Below are 27,147 nucleotides of genomic sequence, written 5' to 3' on the forward strand. Positions count from 1 at the left end.
GTATCCATACAGACAAGGAAACGTTGAGGCAAGTGTGTTGTCTCACAGGGCTTAAAGGGGACATATCACGCTTTTTTCATCAATATATATTGGTCTAAGAGGTCCCCAAAACATGTCTTTAAAGTTTATGCTCAAAAAAACACTTTGAAATCAGATTTTGGCATGCCTGAAGAGTCCTCTTCTTCATTCTTCATCAGAACACTCTGTTTTCCCTCTGACCACGCCCCCTCCGGAAGTGGATGTGCCTCGGCTCTCCAGCACGTTGATGTAATGTTTACATGTTGGCTGAATATACACGGCTGCTCAGAGATCGCGTTACTTCAGCCCTCTGAATCTGATCCTGACGGAGAGGCGCCTGTAGCAGGACCTTTCTGAACGATTGGTCATAGATTTAGTGTTTCTTGTTGTTTTATTTATCAGTATGTAGACGTGTGTCTTGGTACACAGCTACGAACATGTAGCTATGTGGCTATGCTAACTAGCGCTAGCACTTATCCATGACAAATAAAAATCATCCACTAGATCTTCAAATCTGCAGACGTGGGGAGTAAAACCGACCTCTGCCAGAAAGGCAGCAGGACCTTTCTGAAGGATTGGTCACAGATTCTGTGTTTCTTGTTGTTTTATTTGTCAGTATGTCGACGTGTGTCTTGGTACACAGCTACAGCTACGACATGTAGCTATGTAGCTATGCTAACTAGCGCTAGCACTTATCCATGATAAATAAAAATCATCCACTAGATCTTCAAATCTGCAGACGTGGGGAGTAAAACCGACCTTTGTGTTTATTAAGACCGCCTACAACTAGCATGCCTCCCTCCTAAGCTCCTTGTTAGCACACATTTGTGCAGGTAATGAAAAACGGGGGAGGGATTCAGTATTATTTTATACAGTCTATGGGCTGAACAAGCTCCGAGCTCTGACTCCGTGACAGACCGGATATTGTTGTTACGTAACAAAAACACGGAAGTCTGAAACGGCTCGTTTCACACACATTTACAGAAAGATGTAGAAATCAAAAAAGGGGCAGAATGGATTTTTTTCATTCTCGGGGGGTTTGTAGACATGCCAGGGACACATATTTCAGGTAAAGAACCATTAAAAAGTCAATTTTGCATGATATGTCACCTTTAAGTTGGCCTGAAATCAAACAAATCATTTGGAACAAACATGCTGGGCTTAAGAAAGAAAGAAAGAAAGTCTTTTACTCGTCCCACAACGGGGAAATTCAAGTGTCACAGTAGCAAGTAGACAGTGCAAAAAATCTATATAAAGCAAACAAGAGTCTATAAAGTAACAATTATTAAAAAGTTGTTAGCAACTAAAATGTTAATCAAAGAGGTAAAAAATAAGCATATCTACAACATATATATATTATTGGTTATAGAGTCTGACCAAAACAATATTATTAAAAACAGCATTATTTGAAGTCTTAATAACTATTTTTGAAATCCTCTAAATTTTTACTGCCTTCATTGGTTCACTTGTTTTCTGTCACATTTCTGTTACATCAAGATGTGATTCATACTACACTTGCAGGACACTTGCAAAGCAGGAAATAAGTGGAGCTACTATGCACCTACCCTATGATGGCTCAGCAGTGCCCCTAATTATAAGCCCCTCGGCATCATATTGTGTTAACAGATGCTGCTAATCATAAATTGTAATATGATAATCTTGGAAAAAAGTAATGTACCCTTGAATAACAGATCTATCCCAAATTGTTTGAAAAATGCAAATACAGAAATAAATGAGGAGACAAAAAGGTAGCTTTTAACTGTCTTCTGCAGGATAACCCACCTCACCTTTGCTTGAATCAATATTTACCCAACATACACAAATACACTAACTCAGCTAGCACGATCACTTCCTCACAGCTGTTAAAGGTTGTGTAGTTCCAGATTAATCGTTAGGGTGGAGTTGTTCAAGCACACTAAGCTGACAGATGAAGAGCACAATAGTGAGATATGCATCTCCTTTTGTGAATTTTTAACTTTTTTGATGCTATTTCTATACCATGTCATGTTATTTTTTTGTGTCAAATATAGGATTCAGGATTTAAGGCTAAAGTTGACATTTTTGTTCCTTTATTCAGATCCCCAGTAGCTGCCACTAACAAAGCAGCTACTACTGTAGCAGCTACTCTTCCTGGGGTCCACATACAACAAACAAAACACAACATACATACATACATAAAATACAACGTATAAAATGTGCAGTGCTTTACTTGGAAATAGTTTGCAAGTTATTTTATTTCCCAACACAATATGTTTTTATGCAACAAATAGATGAAATTATAACTAATTTAAATGCTCAACTAAACTCACACCTGTGATATTTATTGTAAACATTAAGGCTAGTGTGAGGGACGTTCAGTTTGTGCCGATTTTGGCCCCCAGTGGACAGAACACACTTTGCTGATTATGTCCTGTACATGTGAAAGTATTTTTTTCTTTTTTTAAAAACAAAAATCTCCTCCTTTCCTCTTTTAACAGTCAAATGTATAACTAATTAAGATTCTTTTCTATTGTAAATATAAAACCATGCCTTCTTGGTAGCATTCTGTTGATCACCTCTTATGACCCCTACACAGCAGCTTCAGACATTAAAAAAGAACTGTATAGAAATATAACATTTGCTCTTGGATGGTGTTGTCTGATTTAGTCGTCCATAAAGAGGCATCAGTAATACTTTCAGTCTGTTTCATAATCAGCTGAAAACTCCTCACAGGTGCTTTAAATGAAAAATAGGATCCAATAGAAAACATACACAATGATACAATAACATACATCCAAGTTAAAACATTCCTTTATTTGTTTTCATATATACATTTATATTTGCCCAACACAACATTACATGCATTTAAGTCCAAGGTATCAACCCTTAGAATATAAAACTATTTCAGAATATAAAAATAAATAACAGAACTTTATGTGTAGCATTCAAAAATGATGGTCCAAAATCCTCATTCGTTCTAACTCCGCCTGTACATCAGTGTGGTGTCACCAACCTGCACCTTGAGCTGTCAAAGATTATGGAATTAAGAAAGGATTCAGGAATGCTTTAAAAGTCCTCGTGTTTAGAACCTGTGGGACAGCTGAGTCTGACTTGATTCAATTTTGTCTTAAACCACATAGGAAAAGTGTGGACCAGATGTCTCTGTGGATAAGGACACACTTCAACAACATCCAAACATTGACTTGGAGTTATTGATGGCTTGTTTAGGTTGTGGAGAGCAGTGATTACACCATGTGAAGCACTGGAGCAGGGGAGTTTAGTACTTAAATTCAAACATAACTGGCTGCATATAAAATGTAAATGTTTTAAGTGTTTGCTGTGTGTTTTTGTTGATTGTTACTGTTCTGTTTTTTGTTTTTAACTCTGTAAAGCACTTTGAATTGCTCTTGTATGAATGGTGCTTTATAAATAAACTTGCCTTGCCATGCCTTACCATGGGAACAGTTTGTTTTGAGGTCAAATAACTGTCCTTTTTTTTTTTTTAGCTTTAAAAGCATCTCAATCCGCTAACAGAGCTTGATCAGATGTAATTGCTGTTAACTCTTCTGTCACACACGCACAACTTATACATACACATAAATCCCTTTTACAAATGTATAAATTCTGCACAAAGGCACTTGTTCAGGCACACGAGTGCTGAACTACATGCTGAAATGATTACAGTTGCACAGTCAATTACAGCTAAAACACGAAAATAGACGAGGCAGGAATAGTAAGTGCACTTTTTTTCACAACAGATTTTTGGCAATCCAGCTTCGGGTACTACACCCCACCCCTGACACCCACACACAGACACAGACACACACACACACACACACACACACACACACACACACACACGAACACACACACACACACACACACACACACACACACACACACACACACACACACACACACACACACAGAGATACAACAGAGCAACCACACAATTTATAAAAGGAAAAAAAAAACAAAATGTAAATTCCAGCAAGTGTTTCTGGCTACCATGGATAAAAAATGTCTCTCTAGTTCCTAAGCGTATATATTTACTACACATGTAACACACATTGGTTTTTACAGCACCTGGTTAAAATCCTCACGAGTCAACTTTTCCATACGTCCCCTCTGGTGGTCTGTAGCACTTGGGAAAGGCCATCAGCTGCAACATGTTGAAGGCATATTTCCTGCATCTAATATTCTTTTGAACGTTCTCAATGCGACATCCTTCTCTGGTGATCAAATAAAGAGAGTGGAGAGGAATGCAGACAGAAAGAAAAGAAAAAAAATAAATAAACATGGATGAGTTTGAAAACATTTGCAATGATTTAGGCATTTCACCCAAAACACAAATGCACTTTAAACAAGATCATTATCCCAAATACTGGTTGTTGTATTTATTGATTATAGTTTGGATTCAGTTTGTGTCATTTTAAAGTTTAAAGCAGTTTAATGCAAGCTATCCAGCATCCAACATTTACACAACAATCCATTAAAATGTCTTCTAAGCAAATTGAGTTAATGGTCTGTGTGTGCTTGTTTGGCTTTCTACAATCATCAAAGCTTCTTCATACCAAAATAATGTTCTTCCTTCACTGGGACAGCAGACCTCTTCATTAGCCAAGTAAACTGTTTCAGTGAAACAGTGTCTGTTCACTCTTTGCATGCTTTCAAATATAATGTGATAGAAATAACACTCCTCTGCCTTTATTCAAGTTTAGCACCTTGAAGTGACGGGACCATCTTATCTTGTCTGCTCATCTTTCACTTATAAGTCACAGATTGTGTGTTTGGGAACTGTGTTGTATCGTTTGGCTAGAGGCAGAGTGTTAGATTACCAGGCACATGACTGATGGGTTTTCTAAGTGCTTTAGTGGTATTTATGATTGTTTCGTTTTAGTTGACTTTTAGTAAGTAGGTTTTTTTGTGCCTGGGTGTTCAAAAAACTGCTGCCCTGATGCTTACAAAATTCAATTTAGTACAACAACCCCCCATGCAAGTACAACCCTCAAAAATCTCCCACTTAAATGAGCGCTGTGACACAGTCTCAACAAATAATTAACATTACAAGCTCCACATGTGTTTTTTTGCCGTAGGTATTGCACTTTATATTGGATTACAACACTGTGTAAAATAATTTACCAGCTTGTGAACCCACACGCTGTTACAGTGGTGAGAAGCGTCACTGTATGAATTCAGGCTTACTGAATAAGTCAATGTTCTTTTGTTTTTTCACATTTGGAATTTGGTCAGTGCATAAAAGACCCTCAGTGCTGTCACTCATCCATCGCCAAAATGTCGACCATACAGTAGTCTGTTCACAACTGTAACAAGTGGACTCTGTTTCTAGAATGAATTGGTGCAAAGTTAAAAGTAATTTTTTATGCATGCAGAGCCAAAAGTAAATGCCATTCGGTTCCAAAATATTTTGGGCAAGGGGAGATAAAAGGCTATAACTTTTGAAGGAAAGAGAAACAATCTGCCAAACTGGATACTAGATATGACAAATGAGGAAATGCTTTCTATGCTTTCTGTCTTCTATTGGAATTCTTTTGTTTTACAGTTTCTAACAAAGCTGAACTGCACTAACCCTAACCCTAATCCAAACCCTAACCCTAATCCAAACCCTAACCCTAATCCAAACCCTAACCCTAACATTAATCATAACCCTAACACTAATCCAAACCATAACCATAATCCAAACCTTAAAGGTGACATATCATGCAAAATCGACTTTTTAATGGTTCTCTACCTGAAATATGTTTCCCTGGCATGTCTACAAACCCCCCGAGAATGAAAAAAATCCATTCTGCCCCTGTTTTGATTTCTCCACCTTTCTGTAAATGTGTGTGAAACGAGCCGTTTCAGACTTCCGTGTTTTTGTTACGTCACAACAATATCTGGTCTGTCACGGAGTCAGAGCTCGGAGCTTGTTCAGTCCATAGACTATAAAATACAACTCAACCCCTCCTCTGTTTTTCATTACCTGCACACAGGTGTGCTAACAAGGAGCTTAGGAGGGAGACATTCTAGTTGTAGGCTGTCTTAATAAACACAAAGGTCGGTTTTACTCCCCACGTCTGCAGATTTGAAGATCTAGTGGATGATTTTTATTTGTCATGGAAAAGTGCTAGCGCTAGTTAGCATAGCCACATAGCTACATGTTGGTAGCTGTAGCCGTAGCTGTGTAGCTGTAGCTGTGTACCAAGACATACTGTACGTCTACATACTGACAAATAAAACAACAAGTAACACAGAATCTGTGACCAATCCTTCAGAAGGTCCTGCTATCTTTCTGGCAGAGGTCGGTTTTACTCCCCAGGTCTGCAGATTTGAAGATCTAGTGGATGATTTTTATTTATCATGGATAAGTGCTAGCGCTAGTTAGCAAAGCCACATAGCTACATGTTGGTAGCTGTGTACCAAGACACACGCCGACATACTGACAAATAAAACAAAAAGGAAACACTAAATCTGTGACCAATGGTTCAGAAAGGTCCTGCTGCAGGCGCCTCTCCGTCAGGATCAGATTCTGGATCAGATTCAGAGGGTTGAAGTAACGCTATCTGTGAGCAGCCGTGTATATTCAGCCAACATGTAAACATTAGATCAACGTGCTGGAGAGCCGAGGCCACATCCACTTCCTGAGGGGGCGTGGTCAGAGAGAAAACAGAGTGTTCTGAGGAGGGCTGAAGAAGAGGGGTTTTCAGGCAGACCAAAATCTGATTTCAAAGTGTTTTTTTGAGCATAAACTTTAAAGACATGTTTTGGGGACCTCTTAGACCAATATATATTGATGAAAAAAGCGTGATATGTCACCTTTAACCATAACCAAAACCCTAACCCTAATCCAAACCCTAACCCTAACCCTAATCATTACCCTAACCCTAATCCAGACCCTAACCCTAATCCAAACCCTAACCCTAATCCAAACCCTAACCCTAATCCAAATCCTGACCTTAATCCAAACCCTAACCCTAACCCAAATCGAAACCCTAACCCTTATCCAAACCCTAACCCTTATCCAAACCCTAACCCTAATCCAAAACCTAACCTTAATCCAAACCCTAATCCACACCCAAACCCTAACCCTAATCCAAACCCTAACCCTTACTCTAACCGTAATCATAATCCAAACCCTAACCCAAACCTTAACCCTAATCCAAACCCTAACCCTAATCCAAACCTTAACCCTAATCCAACCCCTAACTCAAACCCTAACCCTAACCCAAACACTAACCCTAATCCAAACCTGAACCCTTATCCTAATCCAAACCCAAACCTAATCCAAACCCACACCCTAACCCAAATCCAAACCCGAACCCTAATCCAAACCCTAATCCTAACCCTAATCCAAACCCTAACCCTAATCCAAACCCTAACCCTATCCCTAACCCTAATCCAAGCCCGAACCCTAACCATAATCCAAACCCTAACCCTAATCCAAACCCTAACCTTAATCCAAACCCTAACCCTAATCCAAACCCTAACCCTAATCCAAACCCTAACCCTAACACTAATCCAAAGCCTAACCCTAACCCAAACCCATACCCTAATCCAAACCCTAACCCTAACCCTAATCATAATCCAAACCCATATCCTAATCCAACCGCTAACCCTAACCCTAATTCAAACCCTAACTCTAACCCTAATCCAAACCCTTACCCTAATCCAAACCCTAACCCTAACCCAAATCCAAACCCGAACCCTAATCCAAACCCAAACCCTAACCTTAATCCAAACCCTAACTCTAACCCTAATCCAAACACTAACCCTAATCCAAACCCTAACCCTAATCCAAATCCACACCATAACCCAAATCCAAACCCGAACCCTAATCCAAACCCTAACCCTAATCCAAACCCTAACCCTAACCCTATCCCTAACCCTAATCCAAACCCTAACCCTAATCCAAACCCTAACCCTAATCCAAACCCTAACCTTAATCCAAACCCTAACCCTAATCCAAACCCTAACCCTAATCCAAACCCTAACCCTAATCCAAACCCTAACCCAAACCCTAACCCAAATCCAAACCCTAACCCTTATCCAAACCCTAACCCAAATCAAACAATAACCCTAATCCAAACCCTAACCCTAATCATAATCCAAACTCTAACCCTAACCCTAATCCAAACCCTAACCTTAATCCAAACCCTAACCCTAATCCAAACCCTACCTGTAATCATAACCCTAACCCTAATCCAAATCCTAACCCTAATCCAAACCCTAACCCTAATCCAAACCCTAACCTTAATCCAAACCCATACCCTAATCCAAACCCTAACCCTAATCATAATCCAAACTCTAACCCTAACCCTAATCCAAACCCTAACCCTAACTCTAATCCAAACCCTAACCTTAATCCAAACCCTGACCCTAATCCAAACCCTACCTGTAATCATAACCCTGACCCTAATCCAAATCCTAACCCAAATCCAAACCCTAACCCTAATCCAAACCCTAACCCTAACCCTAATCCAAACCTTAACCCTAATCCAAATCCTAACCCAAATCCAAACCCTAACCCTAATCCAAACCTGAACCCTAACCCTAATCCAAACCCTAACCCTAATCCAAACCCTAACCCTAATCCAAACCCTAACCCTAACCCAAATCGAAACCCTAACCCTATCCAAACCCTAACCCTTATCCAAACCCTAACCCTAACCCTAATCCAAAACCTAACCTTAATCCAAACCCTAATCCACACCCAAACCCTAACCCTAATCCAAACCCTAACCCTTACTCTAACCGTAATCATAATCCAAACCCTAACCCAAACCTTAACCCTAATCCAAACCCTAACCCTAATCCAAACCTTAACCCTAATCCAACCCCTAACTCAAACCCTAACCCTAACCCAAACACTAACCCTAATCCAAACCTGAACCCTTATCCTAATCCAAACCCAAACCTAATCCAAACCCACACCCTAACCCAAATCCAAACCCGAACCCTAATCCAAACCCTAATCCTAACCCTAATCCAAACCCTAACCCTAATCCAAACCCTAACCCTATCCCTAACCCTAATCCAAGCCCGAACCCTAACCATAATCCAAACCCTAACCCTAATCCAAACCCTAACCTTAATCCAAACCCTAACCCTAATCCAAACCCTAACCCTAATCCAAACCCTAACCCTAACACTAATCCAAAGCCTAACCCTAACCCAAACCCATACCCTAATCCAAACCCTAACCCTAACCCTAATCATAATCCAAACCCATATCCTAATCCAACCGCTAACCCTAACCCTAATTCAAACCCTAACTCTAACCCTAATCCAAACCCTTACCCTAATCCAAACCCTAACCCTAACCCTAACCCAAATCCAAACCCGAACCCTAATCCAAACCCAAACCCTAACCTTAATCCAAACCCTAACCCTTACTCTAACCGTAATCATAATCCAAACCCTAACCCAAACCTTAACCCTAATCCAAACCCTAACCCTAATCCAAACCTTAACCCTAATCCAACCCCTAACTCAAACCCTAACCCTAACCCAAACACTAACCCTAATCCAAACCTGAACCCTTATCCTAATCCAAACCCAAACCTAATCCAAACCCACACCCTAACCCAAATCCAAACCCGAACCCTAATCCAAACCCTAATCCTAACCCTAATCCAAACCCTAACCCTAATCCAAACCCTAACCCTATCCCTAACCCTAATCCAAGCCCGAACCCTAACCATAATCCAAACCCTAACCCTAATCCAAACCCTAACCTTAATCCAAACCCTAACCCTAATCCAAACCCTAACCCTAATCCAAACCCTAACCCTAACACTAATCCAAAGCCTAACCCTAACCCAAACCCATACCCTAATCCAAACCCTAACCCTAACCCTAATCATAATCCAAACCCATATCCTAATCCAACCGCTAACCCTAACCCTAATTCAAACCCTAACTCTAACCCTAATCCAAACCCTTACCCTAATCCAAACCCTAACCCTAACCCAAATCCAAACCCGAACCCTAATCCAAACCCAAACCCTAACCTTAATCCAAACCCTAACTCTAACCCTAATCCAAACACTAACCCTAATCCAAACCCTAACCCTAATCCAAATCCACACCATAACCCAAATCCAAACCCGAACCCTAATCCAAACCCTAACCCTAATCCAAACCCTAACCCTAACCCTATCCCTAACCCTAATCCAAACCCTAACCCTAATCCAAACCCTAACCCTAATCCAAACCCTAACCTTAATCCAAACCCTAACCCTAATCCAAACCCTAACCCTAATCCAAACCCTAACCCTAATCCAAACCCTAACCCAAACCCTAACCCAAATCCAAACCCTAACCCTTATCCAAACCCTAACCCAAATCAAACAATAACCCTAATCCAAACCCTAACCCTAATCATAATCCAAACTCTAACCCTAACCCTAATCCAAACCCTAACCTTAATCCAAACCCTAACCCTAATCCAAACCCTACCTGTAATCATAACCCTAACCCTAATCCAAATCCTAACCCTAATCCAAACCCTAACCCTAATCCAAACCCTAACCTTAATCCAAACCCATACCCTAATCCAAACCCTAACCCTAATCATAATCCAAACTCTAACCCTAACCCTAATCCAAACCCTAACCCTAACTCTAATCCAAACCCTAACCTTAATCCAAACCCTGACCCTAATCCAAACCCTACCTGTAATCATAACCCTGACCCTAATCCAAATCCTAACCCAAATCCAAACCCTAACCCTAATCCAAACCCTAACCCTAACCCTAATCCAAACCTTAACCCTAATCCAAATCCTAACCCAAATCCAAACCCTAACCCTAATCCAAACCTGAACCCTAACCCTAATCCAAACCCTAACCCTAATCCAAACCCTAACCCTAATCCAAACCCATACCCTAACCCAAACCTTTACTCTAACCCTAATCAAAACCCTTACCCTTACCCTAATCCAATCCCTAACCCTAATCCAAACCCTAACCCTAACCCAAACCTTTACCCTAACCCTAATCCAAACCCTTACCCTTACCCTTACCCTAATCCAATCTCTAACCCTAATCCGAACCCTAACCCTAATCCAAACCATAACCCTAATCCAATCCCTAACCCTAATCCAAACCCTTACCCTAACCCTAATCCAAACCCTAACCCTAACCCTAATCCAAACCCTTACCCTAACCCTAATCCAAACCCTAACCCTAATCCAAAATCCTAACCCTAACCGTAATACTGTCTGTTGCACGCAAATCAAATATCAACAAATAAAGACAACCTGAATAGAAACAATTTGTGACTATGTTTTAGCACATGTTACTTAGATTCACAATATGTTAAAACTTGATAGACTTTCTTTGTAATCAAACAAACTCACTTGACAATCAACATAGGCAACTGTCTCTTCAATATCTACCACAAAAGTTCAGTTTTTGAAATTACTTTAGGCAGATTCGAGAATTAAGTATTACGGAGGGGAGGAGTTTCGTAGGCACATTCAGATAGGAATGATTGGATTTCCAGTTGACTTGCCACTATAACATGTAATTGGAAACAAGACTTAAATTAGCTCTACTGTCCCACTCCACTCCACTCCAGTGCCTCTCTTCTTAGTAAGAACACAAACACATGGGTTTATTATGAGCCAGTTCACATTTCATCCTGCTGCTGAAAATACAGTTGACATGTATTTACCCACAGCTGGAAGTAGTTATCACAAAAGGCACTATTGATTTCTGTTTGAGTATAGCTGAGAGCTAGAGCTACAGTGCAGAGCTTTGTAATACACAGCTTTGTTTTCACAAGTGAGAGAGTACAGTTGTGACCTGATATCAATAATGGCCTCATGTTGTTGACTTAAACATATTGATATTGATGCCAGTCTTATCTGTTGAATGAAGATGTGCAAGTCAAAAAGGAAATTCTCTGGTGTGCACTCTCGTTAAGCAGTTTGTGTGCATATTGATAAGTTGATGAGTTTGTCAAAAACAATTCTAAGAAAATCAGGAAACACTAAACTTTTATTGCCTAATTGAAATCACTTTCCCCCAATCTGCTGTTGCTCAGGGATTAGAAGCATACAGGATAAGGTCAATACCAAACAATTAGTACTAATTCTCTGTGTACCACACTGGCTATTAGCTTCCATTATCACAACTCTCAAAAGAACCATCAGCAAACACAGAAAGAAAGGAGTGAGTAGAGATGGCATTGTCAGCAATTTATTGATATTTTGCAAGCAGAAAAACAAGACTTAAAATGAGCCACACAACCAGTAAGTGGGAGCTAACGAGCAGCAGGGCAATGGGGTAAAAGTGTCGTGACGCTGGTTTGTTCTCTGTCACGGCGCCAGCCTCAGGGTCCTCCCACTGCCCAATGTCTCCCTGGGTCAGCCGGCTGCAGGGCGCCCGTCAGAATGAAACAGAACGGAGACAGATCAAAACACGGCAGTGTTAGTAGAGTCTACATGCTGTCTAAGTGGGACCTCAGGCACACATTGATCACTTGGGAGCCACAACACAAGGTCCACTTAGACACAGCATTGGTGCAGATTAAGATTGAAAAAGCCAAGGACACACAGAGCAGGGATGTGAGAAACAGGCTCACAGAAAGCTGAGATGGCTGAAGATGCAGAGAGGAGACATGCATGAAAGGTGTAATGAAGAATATGTTTCCATTACATCTGATCCAGGTGAGATGAAATCAGTTAAGACAAGAGCAGAAGCATGTCGTTTATGGTGGTGGTTTAACAGGTTTCCTGAAACGTGACACTTGTTTTTAGGTTTGCTTTACAGCACAGACAGACATGACTCACTGCCAACAACACTAAAAATTCTCATCAAGTGATTGTTAGAGATCAGAAGTTCATGTCAGAGAGTCTGAGAATTTAATCTTTAGCTTTTATAAATTGATAATGTAACATGGACCAGACGGACAACCACATAGTTTAAGCTTCTGTTAGAGTCACAGAAACAGCATGGATGAAATACCTGATGGTTACACTGACAAGAAGAGAAGACTGACTGAGACGCGAAATGTGATACCTCATGTCCTGTCAATTGCAGCTGCTACATTGCTGTTGTATTTTGTAGCAACCATCATTTCGATCACAGCTAGACAAAAAATACATTTTTATCATGATGATCACAAAGCCTTCCTACTTTTCAAACACTTCAGAGCAAAACGCATTTCTCTTTAATCAACATCACACAACATTAAGAAATCAATGCCTCACCTTCAACTGAAAAACAAGAGCAATGAAAACTCATCAGGCGTGACCTTTGATTAGTTGCTGCAGGACATTGTTTCTATGCAGCAGTTGACGTCACTGAATCACCAGGTAACAGGAAAAGCAAATACACTGCTGTAACTTCTGTAAACAAGATAGGTGTGACTCGCACTCTTACTGGCAAAGTCTTTACTCTTGATAAGTGCTGCATTTGACCACAAACAAACATATCTGACTTAAAACATCACACTTTAAATCATTGGCTGTGTATAGAACTGAATTCATCTGAGGTGATTATCTTACAGGTAATACAAAAGACTAATGTTCATCTCTGCAAATTAACAAAAAGTATCAAGACATTCCTAACTTCCTTTTAGCTTAAATTTTCATCTTTCTTTGATTATCCTCTCCATCCTCACCTCAGTTCAACACTAAATTAATGTTAAATCCATCTTCTCAAAGACCAATCGATCTCATTACATCAGGGGTTTAATTAGACTCAGGGCCTTAGACAATTCAGAGCAAAACAGAGCTGCAAGAGTTTTAACATTTTAATCTCATTTTAAAATAGTCACTGTTCTACGTGTGTGTGTGTGTGTGTGTGTGTGTGTGTGTGTGTGTGTGTGTGTGTGTGTGTGTGTGTGTGTGTGTGTGTGTGTGTGTGTGTCAGAGAGGAAACCATCATATGGGATCACTTTCTTATGCCTGGAGGATATTGCTAAATCCTTGAGAGAATACTTAAATACTGAAGCTTAATTTTCTTCTTTTACTCTGGATCTTCATCACTGCTTTCCCACCATCATTCCTCTAAAGAGTTTGTTTCTTCTTAAAACCAATGATAAGAGGAAACTAACAGCATGTTCTTTTTCAATGAGTTAGGGCTCTTAAAGGTAAAAAAAACACTTATATGGCATTGAACCCAAACAATGGACCATACTTAAAATGTAGCATTTGCAGGAAGACAGCTACTTGCCAACTGTAGCTGTCTTGGTGACACAAAAAAAAACAGAAAAAGTTTTAAGGTGAAGGTATATTTTGATGAAAGCAGTGTTCAGGGATAGGATCCTTAGAAGAGTGTGGTCTGATAACTTGAAATAAGACAATCTGCTCCACAGAAGAATTTCCTGTTTGCATCCCACCCTTACACTTGCAGCAGGGGTTAGGTCAGGTTACATAATATAATTATCTTTATTTAAACTCGAAAATCATTGAGAGCAAGCCCTCATTTACAATGACGACAGGCTTATAATAGAAACATTAAAATGCATGACTAGCAAATAAAAGATATAACCCTAAAATAATGATGATCAATTAAAAACATCAATATATTTATAAATCCTGTATATCCTCATATTAATTCAGCATATTACTGCATTTGAAAAACACTCATTAGTTTTGTAAACTTTTTAAAGAAGACAAATACTGAAAAAGATTGACAAAATACACTGAGTTTTGGGGTTTGAGTGCTTTGAAAACTTATGCTAGACTCTTGATCATTTCCCACTGTCAGGCGGGACAGTGGGAAATAAAAGTTTCATTTTTTTTTTTTTAGATAATTTCTTTTAATGGCTTTGTGTCCACAGATGGCTGGGTCAGGTTGTCTAAGTTCACTTAAAGTTGTTAATGTGATATTAGTTGGATGTATGAGCTTGTTGCCTTGTGTCATTTAATAGTTATTGTGTAACTGTAAGCGTGGGGTAAGAGTAAAGGTCAATGGCTAACCCTCATTTACACTGTGAGCTCAAGTTTATTTTATAATTTGTGCTTTTGGTCATGTGATTTCCTGTTCTTGTACTCATCTAACACAGCTGCAATCAGGTCACTACCACAGGCACTTCCGATGTGTACTTTACCACAGCCTTAAATAAGTTCTTAAATTAGGATCTCTTAGATTTAAACAGATGCAGATGTAGATGTTTACTCTGCTGGCCAACACACACATTAAAGGCAACAGTGTCCCCACAGCACTCTGAGGAACATGCATGGCTACCTTTGAATGTGTGAGGGAAGCTTGCAATGGTGAGGGAAACACATGATGATGCTCATACTGTGATTGGAAGGAGATGGTGCAGACAAAATGTTTTGCCGTGAGTGATGGACATCAGCTTTTACTCACAGGTGGTGCAGGTGCAGGTTATTTTTACAGATATTTCTTTAAGGGCTACATAATCCAACCTCTAAATCATCCACATTATAAGTTGAGCAATAAGTAAACTAAATTGGCTGGTGTATTATGCAGCTGTATTAATAGTTGAGCTTTTAAGCATTCCAATTGTGAGATCGCTGCAGAAAACCCCGCTTTATATAATACAATGGAGAAGAATGGTATCTTCTCTGTGCTGCACAAAGCCCTGAACCCAAAGATCTCTTTGTTAAATGCTCATTAAGATAAGAACTTTTTCTTTGGTAGAAAATAGTTCCACTGGAAAAATTCTGAGTATTCAGAGTAAAGTGTAATAACCATAGAGAGACAAAATGTGAGGCTGACGTATGTAAATGCAACATGTTTGGGATTGGCTGGAATAATAACTGGCACCCATCATACTTATTACTTATTAGACTTATTTCTTGTTGCTGTCTTACCTTCGCATACAGTCAAGAGCACGGATGAAGATATCCTTGCTGAGCTGGTGTTCATCACGGAGGAGAGCACACTGCTCTAATGTGACAGACATGGATGTCCGGTCTTTGGCACTTTTACAGCTGGTGAACCTGATGCCATTTAACCTTCGGCAGATCTGACGGCAAGTAGAGAAAAAAAAAAACATTGACAAAGTTTACATGCAAACTGTACCTTTCTCACCAGTACAGATGATTCATTTCTTCAGAACACTTTGGCTTGTTTTATGTGTGGATTTAGAATTTAAAAAGTCAAACCTTAAAGTTTGCCTCAAAACTTTGTAGAGACATTTGATGCCCACAGATAAACCATTGTAACTATTGTAATCACCTGAAGTTCCTGTGGCAGCATAGTCAGGGGAAATCTGTATTTGTTCAGTGATTTAATTTATGACTGAAAGCATAAACAACTGAGATTCCTGTCAGCCCAGTGTTTTTTAGCAAACATTAGGATACTAGCTGCAGAGAGCAGCTAGCATGGCCACAGGCTCTTGGTCAGGTTTTAACAGATCCTGCGGTGAGGTGAGTGGTGAGCTATTTAAAAGCATGTGAAACACTTCATTTACAGACACTGCATATTAGGTAAAAGGTCAATGTTTATCAAGTATCATCTTCTGAAGTCAGCTGTACATCATGCTCAGGTAGTTTCTTTTTGATCGGCTCGGTGCTTCATTAAAAGCCCATGAAACATCAAAATGTCACACTAGACTACATCTTCCTGTCAATACATCACAGTTACCCTTGCTATGCAACAGAAGGTTGATTTACGCTGCTCAGAAGAAAGAATCTAACTTTACAAGGAGAGGAAGTTACAATGACAACACTGCTCACCGTTCCAGCAATCCACAGTATCTCCACATTCTTTCTCTTCTTTGTAACTACATTCTGGCCCAGGGTTTCAAGTAATTCCTTTATGTCAGTCTGTGTCTGAAAACACGGTAGACCTATTAACAGAAAACACAATGCCGGTAAGTGGTTACGTTTCTTGATTGTTCTGGTGATAAATTCACTAGGCTTGGCTGCTGCTCAAGACAGAGTGCAGGGTCTGTTGGATTAATGTGTGTTAGTAATCTAATGACCTCTTACTCTACACTTTGATTTAGATTATTCATTTCAAAGACTGAATTTCAAGCTGCTTAAAAACTACGTATAGATGTTCTTGATTCTGTTAGCTCCACATGATGCATAATGAAACAAATTTAAAACTGTATTTGAAGCAACAGTCTTCCTCTGGCTTTGCCTAAGAACACAAGCCCCATTCTATCATATATGTACAAAGATAAATCATATTTACTTTGCGTTACAGATCTGAAACACTTTCCACTTACATTCTAACGGCACCTTTTCACTGAATGATTTGAAATAGGCTTCTAACATCTCAAAGTTCTTCTGGTTTATTCTCTCTTGTAAAGAGATGTCTCCAAATCTGAGGGGATGACAGAGAGAACAGGGGCAGTTATGGTGAAGCATCACCAAGACACTCAATCATTTGCATAACAGTGGATGTGAGCTGTTATGAATATTTTGTTACATTTCCCGACTTGGATGCTTTGTAAGAATTAAGAATCAATAATGAGTCAATGGTTCTTTATGTGACATTGTTCGGATTCAGACCACGTTGGACTTCGTCAACATGTTCACACAAAGAGTGCTTGTCCTCAAGTGGGACATTAACTTGAAGTTGTTAAAAGTGAACAAAGGCTTCTTGCAGTACCTCTCCGCTATGGTTTGCTGTTCATTGATGCCCACATTAAACAGCACCGGGAATACTCGTAGAGGCTTGCCCTCCTTGATCTCCTCTGGTAAGGTCTGGAAAACCAGTCGGGGTAATGGCACTTCTACAGTGAAGTGGTCTCTGCATACAGAGAGAGAGAGAGAGAGAGAGAGAGAGAGAGAGAGAGAGAGAGAGAGAGAGAGAGAGAGAGAGAGAGAGAGAGAGAGAGACACAGAGACACAGAGAGATAGAGAGAGACAGACAGACAGACAGAGAGAGAGAGAGACAGACAGACAGACAGACAGACAGACAGACAGACAGACAGACAGAGAGAGAGAGAGAGAGACAGACAGACAGACAGACAGACAGACAGACAGACAGAGAGAGAGACAGACAGACAGACAGACAGACAGACAGACAGACAGAGAGAGAGACAGACAGACAGACAGACAGACAGACAGACAGACAGACAGAGAGAGAGAGAGGTGGGGGAGAGAAAAATAACCCTGCAAGTTAAAAAAGGTAAAATGACTGAACAGAAATGCAATATGTTTTGCAATGTGGAACAAATTGATGGGTTTGGGAAGTTGTATAATTTGACACCTAGGACAAGCCTGTGCAATCTGTTTAAAGAAAGACTGCTGGTGTGTGTGCAGAAGAGAAAGAGTGTGTAAGATCACCTTAAAGGATCATCTTCTCACCCTTTGTAAAATTTAAACATTAACCATGTTTACAGTCCACATTCAGTCACTCAAATCAGAAGCCACTTGACTTCCTTATTTAAGGATGTTAAGTCCAGCTCTGCAGCTTGGCATTCAAGTACAAAGCATTGTCCACTTTGCAACTCAGTCGGGGATTTCACTGACCTAAACAGCATGTTACACTGACCCCTCAGCATTAAACTTAGCAATCATTCTTTAAAGATACACTAACACACATACTTTGGGTGTTACTCTCAAGCATGCTGATGACTCCCACATACCAAGAGAATGTATAGCTAGATGGCAGATCATAAGTACTTTTTACAGGAAAAACTACAAATCTTTTCTCTGTGGCTTGGAGTTTGATTCTCAGGTTGCATGTTGATAAAGTAGCTAATAAACTGAGCAGGAAATAACTTCTAATCCTAATGGAATGGTCCTAATATCACTTCCCGTGCTCAACATTAACCACTGAGGCAGATCACAAGCACTCTTTACAGGAAAAAACACAAATCTTGTCTCTCTGGCTTGGAGTCTGATTCTCAGGCTGCATGTTGATAAAAATAGCTCATAAACAGAACAGGAAGGAACTTCTACTCCCAGTGGAATGGTCAATATCACTTCCTGTGCTCAACATTAACCACTGAATTTAACTGTTCATCACGTCAATTCCTTTTTCACAGACTTTTACAGTCTCAGTAAAGTCAAAAAGTAATTCATGGTGCATCTTAACATCTCTGTCTCCTCATATTAAGGTCAACAACTGATCACCTGCCTCTTGTTAGAAAACTTTGAGTGTAGAAGTGATAGATGTGTTTTTGTCTGGTGCGGACATGAAAGAGGGAGGGTCAGACTCAATTCTTGAATCATGCACTGTAAAGACATTCTTGTCAAAGTGGAGATCAACATGACGTCACCATGAAGATACTTCACATGGTTATAATATGGACTCAATGGCCAAACTAAGCCCAACACTTTCATTCTCAATCCATCACCAAGACAGGGTAATATAATCTTAGGCTCTTTATACAATGAGATGTTTAAACAGATAAGATTAAGGTATACAAGTACACAATCACAGTGTTAGTGAACTTCTACAGGAAAACACTTTCATGCTCAATCCATCACCAAGACAGGGTAATATAATCTTAGGCTCTTTATACAATGAGATGGCTTGAACAGTGAGAACATGCAGATGGATTAACTTTTCTTTCATGATGGTAGTGGTTGGGATGGGAGAGGCCTGATTCAGATTGCTTAACATCCTGTATAAACACCTGGAAGGTCCTGGCACACACACTTCATGTTTCGTAACTAGCCACAGTTTTCTCTTTTCTGTCCATCTCTATTCTGTCCAACATCAGTGACTTGAGAAGAAAGAGAAGCAGGCCCTGAAATATACTGATGATACATGTTTATCAGCCTGCCCCATGAAAATGAATTCGAGCATCTTCTGGTAGATGAGTTTGTCTGCTGGTGTGATGAGGCTGTCCCTCCATGACAGCTTACACATCCTCTGTAATTCTTTAGTTAATTAAACAACAAACTGTTGATTCCTTTGGTGTCTGTGCATAAGCCCAGGGACAATTTGGTCGAAAAAAGCTCTGACTCAGAGCACAAGGGAAAAAGTCCATCAGTTTACATCCCAGCAAAATCAACGTTACACTACACGATTGTTGTCCCTGATTTCAGAGACAAAGACTCATGAGCTGAAATGTGAAGGTGTCTAATAGGGTGATGAGAGTCCAACAGACACCTCTGAGTGCTGCTTTTGACCAGCAGGTCTTCTGTGAGGCCACATCTGTACGAAACACATCTCACAACTCACAAATCACCTCTTTGATTTCACTGATTTAAAACTCTAAATCTCAGTCTGTAGGTTTAGAGTACTGGTAAGAATATGAATAGAAAACTTATTTTGAACTTTGTGTTTTTGTACTTTTATTCTGTTACTTTAAATATTGAAAGTGCAACAAACAAACATGGTTCTTTTTCCAAGTTACATCTGAGGCTCCCTTTAAGAATTTACACTTAAAGATAAGGTCTCACCGTCGGCCACACACTGAAGGCTGGAGGTCGCTGAGCTCATCCGACTGAGCCTCTGTAATTTGGAAGGCGACTCTCTGCAGGTCCGAGATTCCAACCTCCATGTCTTCCAGCATCCCGATCTCTTCACCTTCAATAAAAAAACAGATTAGTAGAGGTGATTTCATTCTTTCTCTTAACACTTTATAATAACTCCTATTGAGGTTATCTTTATTAGAAAGTTGAAATGTCTGAGTGTTAACTGTGAATGCAGTTTACAAACTGTCCATATCTTACACAGCAGGGAAACATGGATCATAAAAAAAGAGAGCTGCACCAATAGCTCTGGCATGATTGAGAACTTTGATCAGAGGGATAAGAAAAACAGTTATATCTCCAAGAGCCTCTCCTTTAGTAGTTTGTTGTTTCTATATTGATCTGATAAACACTTTTCCAAGAAACTCGGATGTACTTTCATGTGCACAATGTCACATAAAACATGAAGAACTGTAATAAATGCCAATGAAGTGCAGCAGTGACTTATGTGTCATGACTTAGAGCAACCTCACACTCACTCCCAAAATCAGATGAGATCAGAAAATAACAAACCCCTCTTTTAGGTTGTTTGGTTTTAGAAATATTCAGTGGAGGTTGCAAGTTCTGATTTGACTCTTACAGATTTACTCACTGTAGGTGCTGAGCAGACTCTCAAACTGGGCTACCAGGCCAACCAGGTGGAGTTGCCTCAGGAATCCTTTGTCCTGCATTCCTGCGTACAGCTTCATGACGAAACCACACGCTAAAGCTGCCAGCTAATAAGAAAAAAAAACATAAATGCACAAAGTTATCTTTCAGCTTTCTCTCGCACAAATAGTTAAAGCAGCCATATTGGGTATGTGTAAACTGGGAAGCTCTGAATAGGAAGAGTCTGAAATAATTCAGCAGCAATACAGGGGTGAGGAGGTCAAATTGCAAAGAAGCTGCAGCTGCATCCTCACAGCTGCAACATTGCCACTGAACCTGTCGGTGCAGAACAAAATGTTGGCCCCAGGTTTAGTCATCTGAGTCATTTTGTAAACTCATGTTTAAACAGGCTTTGGTTGCAGGGAACATTCTTTGTGGAGAGCAAAAGAGGCTGAATAACAGCTACAGAAAAAATGAGTAATCCATCATTTATTTCAGAGTTAAGTTAAGAGAGACAGAGTACATGGGGAGTAGAGAACGGGAGACATGCAGCAAATGGTCATGACCAGGGGAACCATTTGTTGCAAGAAGGACTGAAGTGTCAGTACATACTTAAACCGCAAGGTCAACCAGACTCTAATCTGAAATGCATTTAACTATCTCTCTCCACTCATCTCCATCTCCATGTAAGGTTATCGGGTCCTGGCTCACATGTAAAAGATATATTGCCCTATCCCTGGCTAGGATCGTAAATAATGTTTCCAGTCCTGCTACTATTACTTCATTCCATGCCATGCCCTGGCTCATTATGATAAGATTAAGGTATAAAAGTACACAATCACAGTGTTAGTGAACTTCTACAGGAAAAGGGATCAGTAGAGATTTCAACATAATGATTTCATGATGATTTTGACTTGAGAGCTTAGGTTTTTTTAATGTGATCTTTAATAACGTGGTATGATAAGTCTGAAGTTTTTCAGAAAGGCTAGGCTATCAAAAAAGAGACAGGAGGCCAGGATTAATGGCTCTGTGCAAAGGTCAGCAGAGTGCACTTTAAACCAGAATGTTAGATAACAAACCTCCTTGTGGTTCAACTGGCTGAATAAACATATGAGTATGTTCTTAGACATTTGTATTTACAAAGTCCAAGATAAATCAACCTGTGTTTACACAGCTTAAACATTGATACAAATGGAGGGAAATCTGATACCAGTGCAGAGTGTTCAAGAGTTTATGATTTCAGTGTGGCCACCTACTGCCTGACTGAAGACAACGTCTCTCCTCTGCTGGAGGAGGAAGCCCTGTGGGGTGCTGCAGGCTGCCTCCTGGAGGAGCACAAAGGTCATGGCTCTCTTCGCCTTCTCCACCACCTCCATCACACACTCCTTTAACCTGGTCACCAGAGGACGTAGCTGCTCCCTCCAGTCACCTGCAAAGGGAGATGGTATGTTAGAAGTAGTCAGAGATGGAATGACAGCTACTTTGCTTTGGCAGGTTTAAATATTTTGTGTGCACTCAGGCAGAAACTACACAAAGCTCTTCTGTGCGATGGAATGTGTTCAACCATTTATGTTTCTCAGAAATTGGGGTCTGTTGCAGGAAAGGTAACGCTGCCAGTGATTTGATTAAACAATTACACCTCCTTTATTCTCAGTACATCTGATTCTTAAGGGTAACAACTGAAACCATCTGTAAATATCTTCAAGATGTGGAAAGTCTGAGCACCTGGGTTAAGTGGACATCAGAGTTTAAGGTGATGGAAATATACATTATGGATAAATACACTGTCAAACAGTAAGACTCTCAGTTTCACCGCTCTAGAACATCTGTGCCACCCAGTGGAGTATCACAACAATAGCCCTGCTCTCCTCCAGGTTATCAGGTGATGGTACAACCTGAACACACAGCACCACAGATCTGCAGCTAAAGCCAGATGGTGAGTTTTTGTTTTTTTACTTAATTACTACCATGATGAAAGAAATAAATCATTTAAAAAACTGTTTGTTGAAACAGTTTATAGGATAGTATCAATCCAACTCTGGTAAAGTCATAATTCTACACCACATTATGTCTTAAATGATCACAATATATTGTAATTTATGACACACCATAATGCGTATCAAGAATAATGTTTTTTTGAAAACGAAACGAGGCAATACTGAACAGAACTAATGAAGCCAGATAATCTAACGATTCAGGCTAAAACATGCAAAATATGAAGTTGATCCCAAAGCAGCTTGACACGTACAGCAGTGTGTGCGGTGGTTTAGTTGCAGCATGTTGCTGTTTGCATTCAATTTACAACGGTGAACAGCCTCATGTAGAGGCTCTGTTGTGGCACTCATCAAATCAGAGGCTTTAGATTTATCAACTTATCCGTCCGGCTGTCAACAAATGGTGAAGAGATTTACTGAGCTGAAGGAGACGCTTGTCATACAGTACAAATAGGGATCAATGCAGACAGTATTTTTGCCCATTTAGATAGCTAACAAGTTAAGATAGCTCCTTTCATCAAAGTCACCACATGGCCAGTGAACTGACTTTTTGCCAGACAAACACATGGTTCTTGTTCTTTGTTGGAAGAATGTCTAAAAGCCAAATGATCAACAACCTGCTTTGCTATCATTAGTTCTAAGGTTGTTATAAGGAAGCATTCCCCTTTTTTGCACCTCTGCACCGGGTATCAAAATACCACTCTGACACGCAAAGTGAATTTTGAAGACAGGAAACTAAGCTGACTGAAACTATAATGAAACTAAGCTGAATGTTGCAACACCTCAAAACAGGGCCCTAAAATGTAATTCAAACTTATCTTAAATCTACGTTGGGGATATTAAATAGACCATGATTGATCTCTATATTTTCTTTATGTATCCTTATTCCTGCTAAATCAGGATGTTGGAGGAAATTACAAGACATGGAGAGTTTACTTAAAATTGACCATGGCTTTGAGAAGTTCCCTGGTTTCTGTACATTTTGATAGCCCGGCATGACATTTGTTTAACATACACCTGAAACACCTGTATGAATCACTCATCTGTATCAATTACTGCTGCCGGCAACTTGGAAGAAAGTGTGGCACCTAGTGTGGAAAGAAATGTATCTTGGATAGCATGTGTATTTCAAGATTCAAGAAACCTTTTTTACCAAGTGAGCTCGCACACACAAGGACTTTGATGTGGTGATTGGAACACCGGTATTCAACAAGGAAGAAACGCAAAAAATGTTACATAAATAAATGTTTTTTTTCTCTTCTGTTCCTGAACACACTGCTGTTTACAGGATTCACAGCAATGAGCTAAGGTGTGTCTCTTTACTGGTCCTGCACAGTATCAGCATACACAGTACTTTCTAAAAGAATCTCCTGATTTAGTTTACTTGGCAAAAGTACCACAGAGTGAAAAACTTGCTAGGAAAATTTAAAACAAAGGCACTCATGATGTATGATGTGCACATATTATTTTCTTCGTCAGAATTGAACCTAGTAACAGGGGTGACATGGGATCAGAATAATATTACAGAACTGTTAAATCTCTCTTCTTAAAGATGGATTTCAAATCTGGAGTGTTTCATAATCAGTTTTTCCACAGTATTTCTAAAGTTATGTACTTTATACTGATAGATGTAAAACAGTTGATCTTGGAATTATCAACTTTTCCTGTACTGATTATCTTCACTTCCTCCTTTGTGTATTGTTATTGTGAGACAGAATATACCAACAGCACACTCAGAGAGGAGGCTCAGATTCAGTATGTGCTCTGACTTCTTTGAGTATGCCTGATTTTGTTACGCCAAACACTCAAAAGCTGCTTGGAAACGTTGTATAGGAGTGAGGACACAGCTTTAAGTGGGATTTCATGGTGTCTTACATGTTTTTCCTTCTTTCAGATTCCTGCATGATCTCCTCTCCAGCCAACAGGGGGCAGTGTTGGCTCAGAAATCACCCAAGTCAGTTTTCCAACCTTTCAATCAGCTCAAACTAAACATATTGAGAAGTTCTAGAGTGAGAGATTTTGATCAGTAAGGAGATACACACACACACACACACACACACACACACACACACACACACACACACACACACACACACACACACACACACACACACACACACACAGACACACACACACACACACACACACACACAAAGTAGGCACTATGTCCATGAATGTATAGCACATCAGCCTCGCCCTTGCCTTGTCAGAGAAGTCATGTCTTATCTCATTCTGCAAATACCGCCTCTGCACAAAGACGGAGGAAACAGAACTCCAGCTGTCATTTCTACGCCTGCCCACCTGTCCAAACATCCAAACCCCCGCGACGCCTTGTCACCACACGCTCAAGCTTCACCAATCTCTGCTAGGAGATAACGACTCTGTCATTATTCCGTCCATGTTTGTATTTAGACAAGCAGATGACCACTTGCTCTGAGCCTGTTCACTGTCTTCATAAAGGTTTCTCGGGGGGTTGAGCTTATCTCTCAGACCGGGCGGCAAGCGCATGGCCTCGTTCTTACCTGCCAGACACACGCTCTGACACAGGCACGCAGGCACTAAAAGGGATGTATGCACCAACACTAGTGCAGATGTCTGAGGGTGCATTTGCCTGTGACACACACACACACAAACACACACACAGAACTGCTCCTTGTCGCCTGGTCAGACTAATGCTTCTGCTCTGTGCCAGTTGGCTGGCAAAGCAGACTGGGCACTTGTCTGGACTCAAGCTTGAGGCAGGATTTCATTGGACGTAAGGGGAGACTGGGCAGCTTGTGGTCAGCAGTGAATGGCTCTGCATATCAAATATTGCTTTCATCCACTTCTCTGGCAGCGCTTTCACTTTCTCTTTTTCTAATGCTTAAACAACAGGGAGCCTCAGATTTGGACCAGTGTCTCCTCTCTCTCCTTCCAACTGAGCCTGTGGATACCCAGAAAACACTGTTTTGTTCTGTTTATTTCCCTCACAGTGAGAATATATCTGTTATAGTTCGGCAATATCATTCTCGGGCCAAATAGCTCCTCTGAAGCTTAAATTAGCAGCAGCTTTGTAACAGGAACAGGAGTCCCAGGTAAGGAATATGTTGCCAGTGGTTGTCATGGGTAAGTTCATGCCAATTCTGATTATGCTACGCACAAAGTAACCTGTGATACATCAGAGTTTCTGTTAAAACTGCAAAGAAGAGCAACTTTCACAGAAAGAAGATACACGCAGCAGGGAGAAATCATCATTTACATTTGTAACTACAATCTACTTTATATTTATGTTGTTGAGGTTTTCATGTGCTTTGACTTTTACAGACAAGTGGGATGAAAACATGTGAAGTCTAAATCCTCACTGAGTCAGAGCCCTTGTACACACAGCAGGCTGTCTGAAAATATCACAGATTTTTTTTTATTTAATAGCCTAAATTACTGCATATTAAGACAGTTAATACCAATTTGGGGACTAATCATGCTGAAAGCTACAACAAGCACCTTGTCGGGCCACCTGTTCTTCCATAATTCAATCTGCATTTTCTGGACGTGAGCCTCAGAGAGACGTTCAGATTACTCTCTGTAAAAAACAAGGTTTATTTAGCAGAGGGGTTTTTACCAAACTATAAAATACTTTTTTATGCATCATTAGTTTTTTTTCTAGCTTTGATCTCAATCAACAATTTTGTTAAAGATGTAAAACTCCAGCTCAAATGACCTTAGAAAAAATAACTGCTCTGTTGTTGGGTGCAAAAATAATGTCAAAAAATGTCAAAGAAACCAGAACCAAAGAAGAACCTCGGACCACTGCAACAACAAGGACTGACCGCACACAGTGACGTACAGAAGGCAAGAAAGTAAGAATAGAACTCAAATTTGAACACTTGAGGACATGCTGTCTTAACTGTGGCTTCAACAGTTGCCACCTCCTGTTTGGGGTCAGATTTTGGACCCCAGTCAGGGGTGATGTGGATCATTTGTGTGGTATACTGGTGTGTTTGTTTTGGTGTTTTTCCACATCTGAATCCATCTGCACTGGTCTGCATCCTCCACCCTCAGGAAACTCACCAGTGCAGTGCCTCCTTATTATAACATCCCTGCCCAATCAGATCTCTGCAAAGATAATGAGGTGAGAATCTGAGGAGTGTAAAGCCTCCACAGAGGCTGCATTTGTGATGTTTTTTTTGCAACTGAATCCAGAACCGTGCTTAAAAGACAACT

General features: G+C 40.2%; 1 protein-coding gene across 9 annotated transcripts in view; it reads right to left on the reverse strand.

Moving 5' to 3' along the window:
• Nucleotides 1-2,790: 2,790 nt before the first annotated feature.
• Nucleotides 2,791-27,147, reverse strand: part of inpp4b (inositol polyphosphate-4-phosphatase type II B) — a 341,040-nt gene continuing 316,683 nt past the window's right edge. For 6 of the 9 annotated variants that reach the window (XM_034687459.1, XM_034687457.1, XM_034687453.1 and 3 more), the window contains 8 exons: nt 22,210-22,382; nt 20,958-21,081; nt 20,294-20,420; nt 17,544-17,684; nt 17,158-17,255; nt 16,661-16,773; nt 15,794-15,948; nt 12,188-12,378 (listed from right to left, as the gene is read on the reverse strand). In XM_034687459.1, coding sequence (XP_034543350.1) covers nt 12,204-12,378; nt 15,794-15,948; nt 16,661-16,773; nt 17,158-17,255; nt 17,544-17,684; nt 20,294-20,420; nt 20,958-21,081; nt 22,210-22,382 — 1,106 coding nt within the window. In that variant the 3' untranslated portion in view covers nt 12,188-12,203. Of the gene's footprint in view, nt 4,230-12,187; nt 12,379-15,793; nt 15,949-16,660; nt 16,774-17,157; nt 17,256-17,543; nt 17,685-20,293; nt 20,421-20,957; nt 21,082-22,209; nt 22,383-27,147 lie in introns of those variants that run through there. The other 3 variants (XM_034687454.1, XM_034687461.1, XM_034687455.1) reach the window with 2 other exon arrangements.

The sequence above is a fragment of the Notolabrus celidotus genome, chromosome 7 (genome assembly GCF_009762535.1).
Source record: "Notolabrus celidotus isolate fNotCel1 chromosome 7, fNotCel1.pri, whole genome shotgun sequence".
NCBI classification, from domain to species: Eukaryota; Metazoa; Chordata; class Actinopteri; order Labriformes; family Labridae; genus Notolabrus; species Notolabrus celidotus.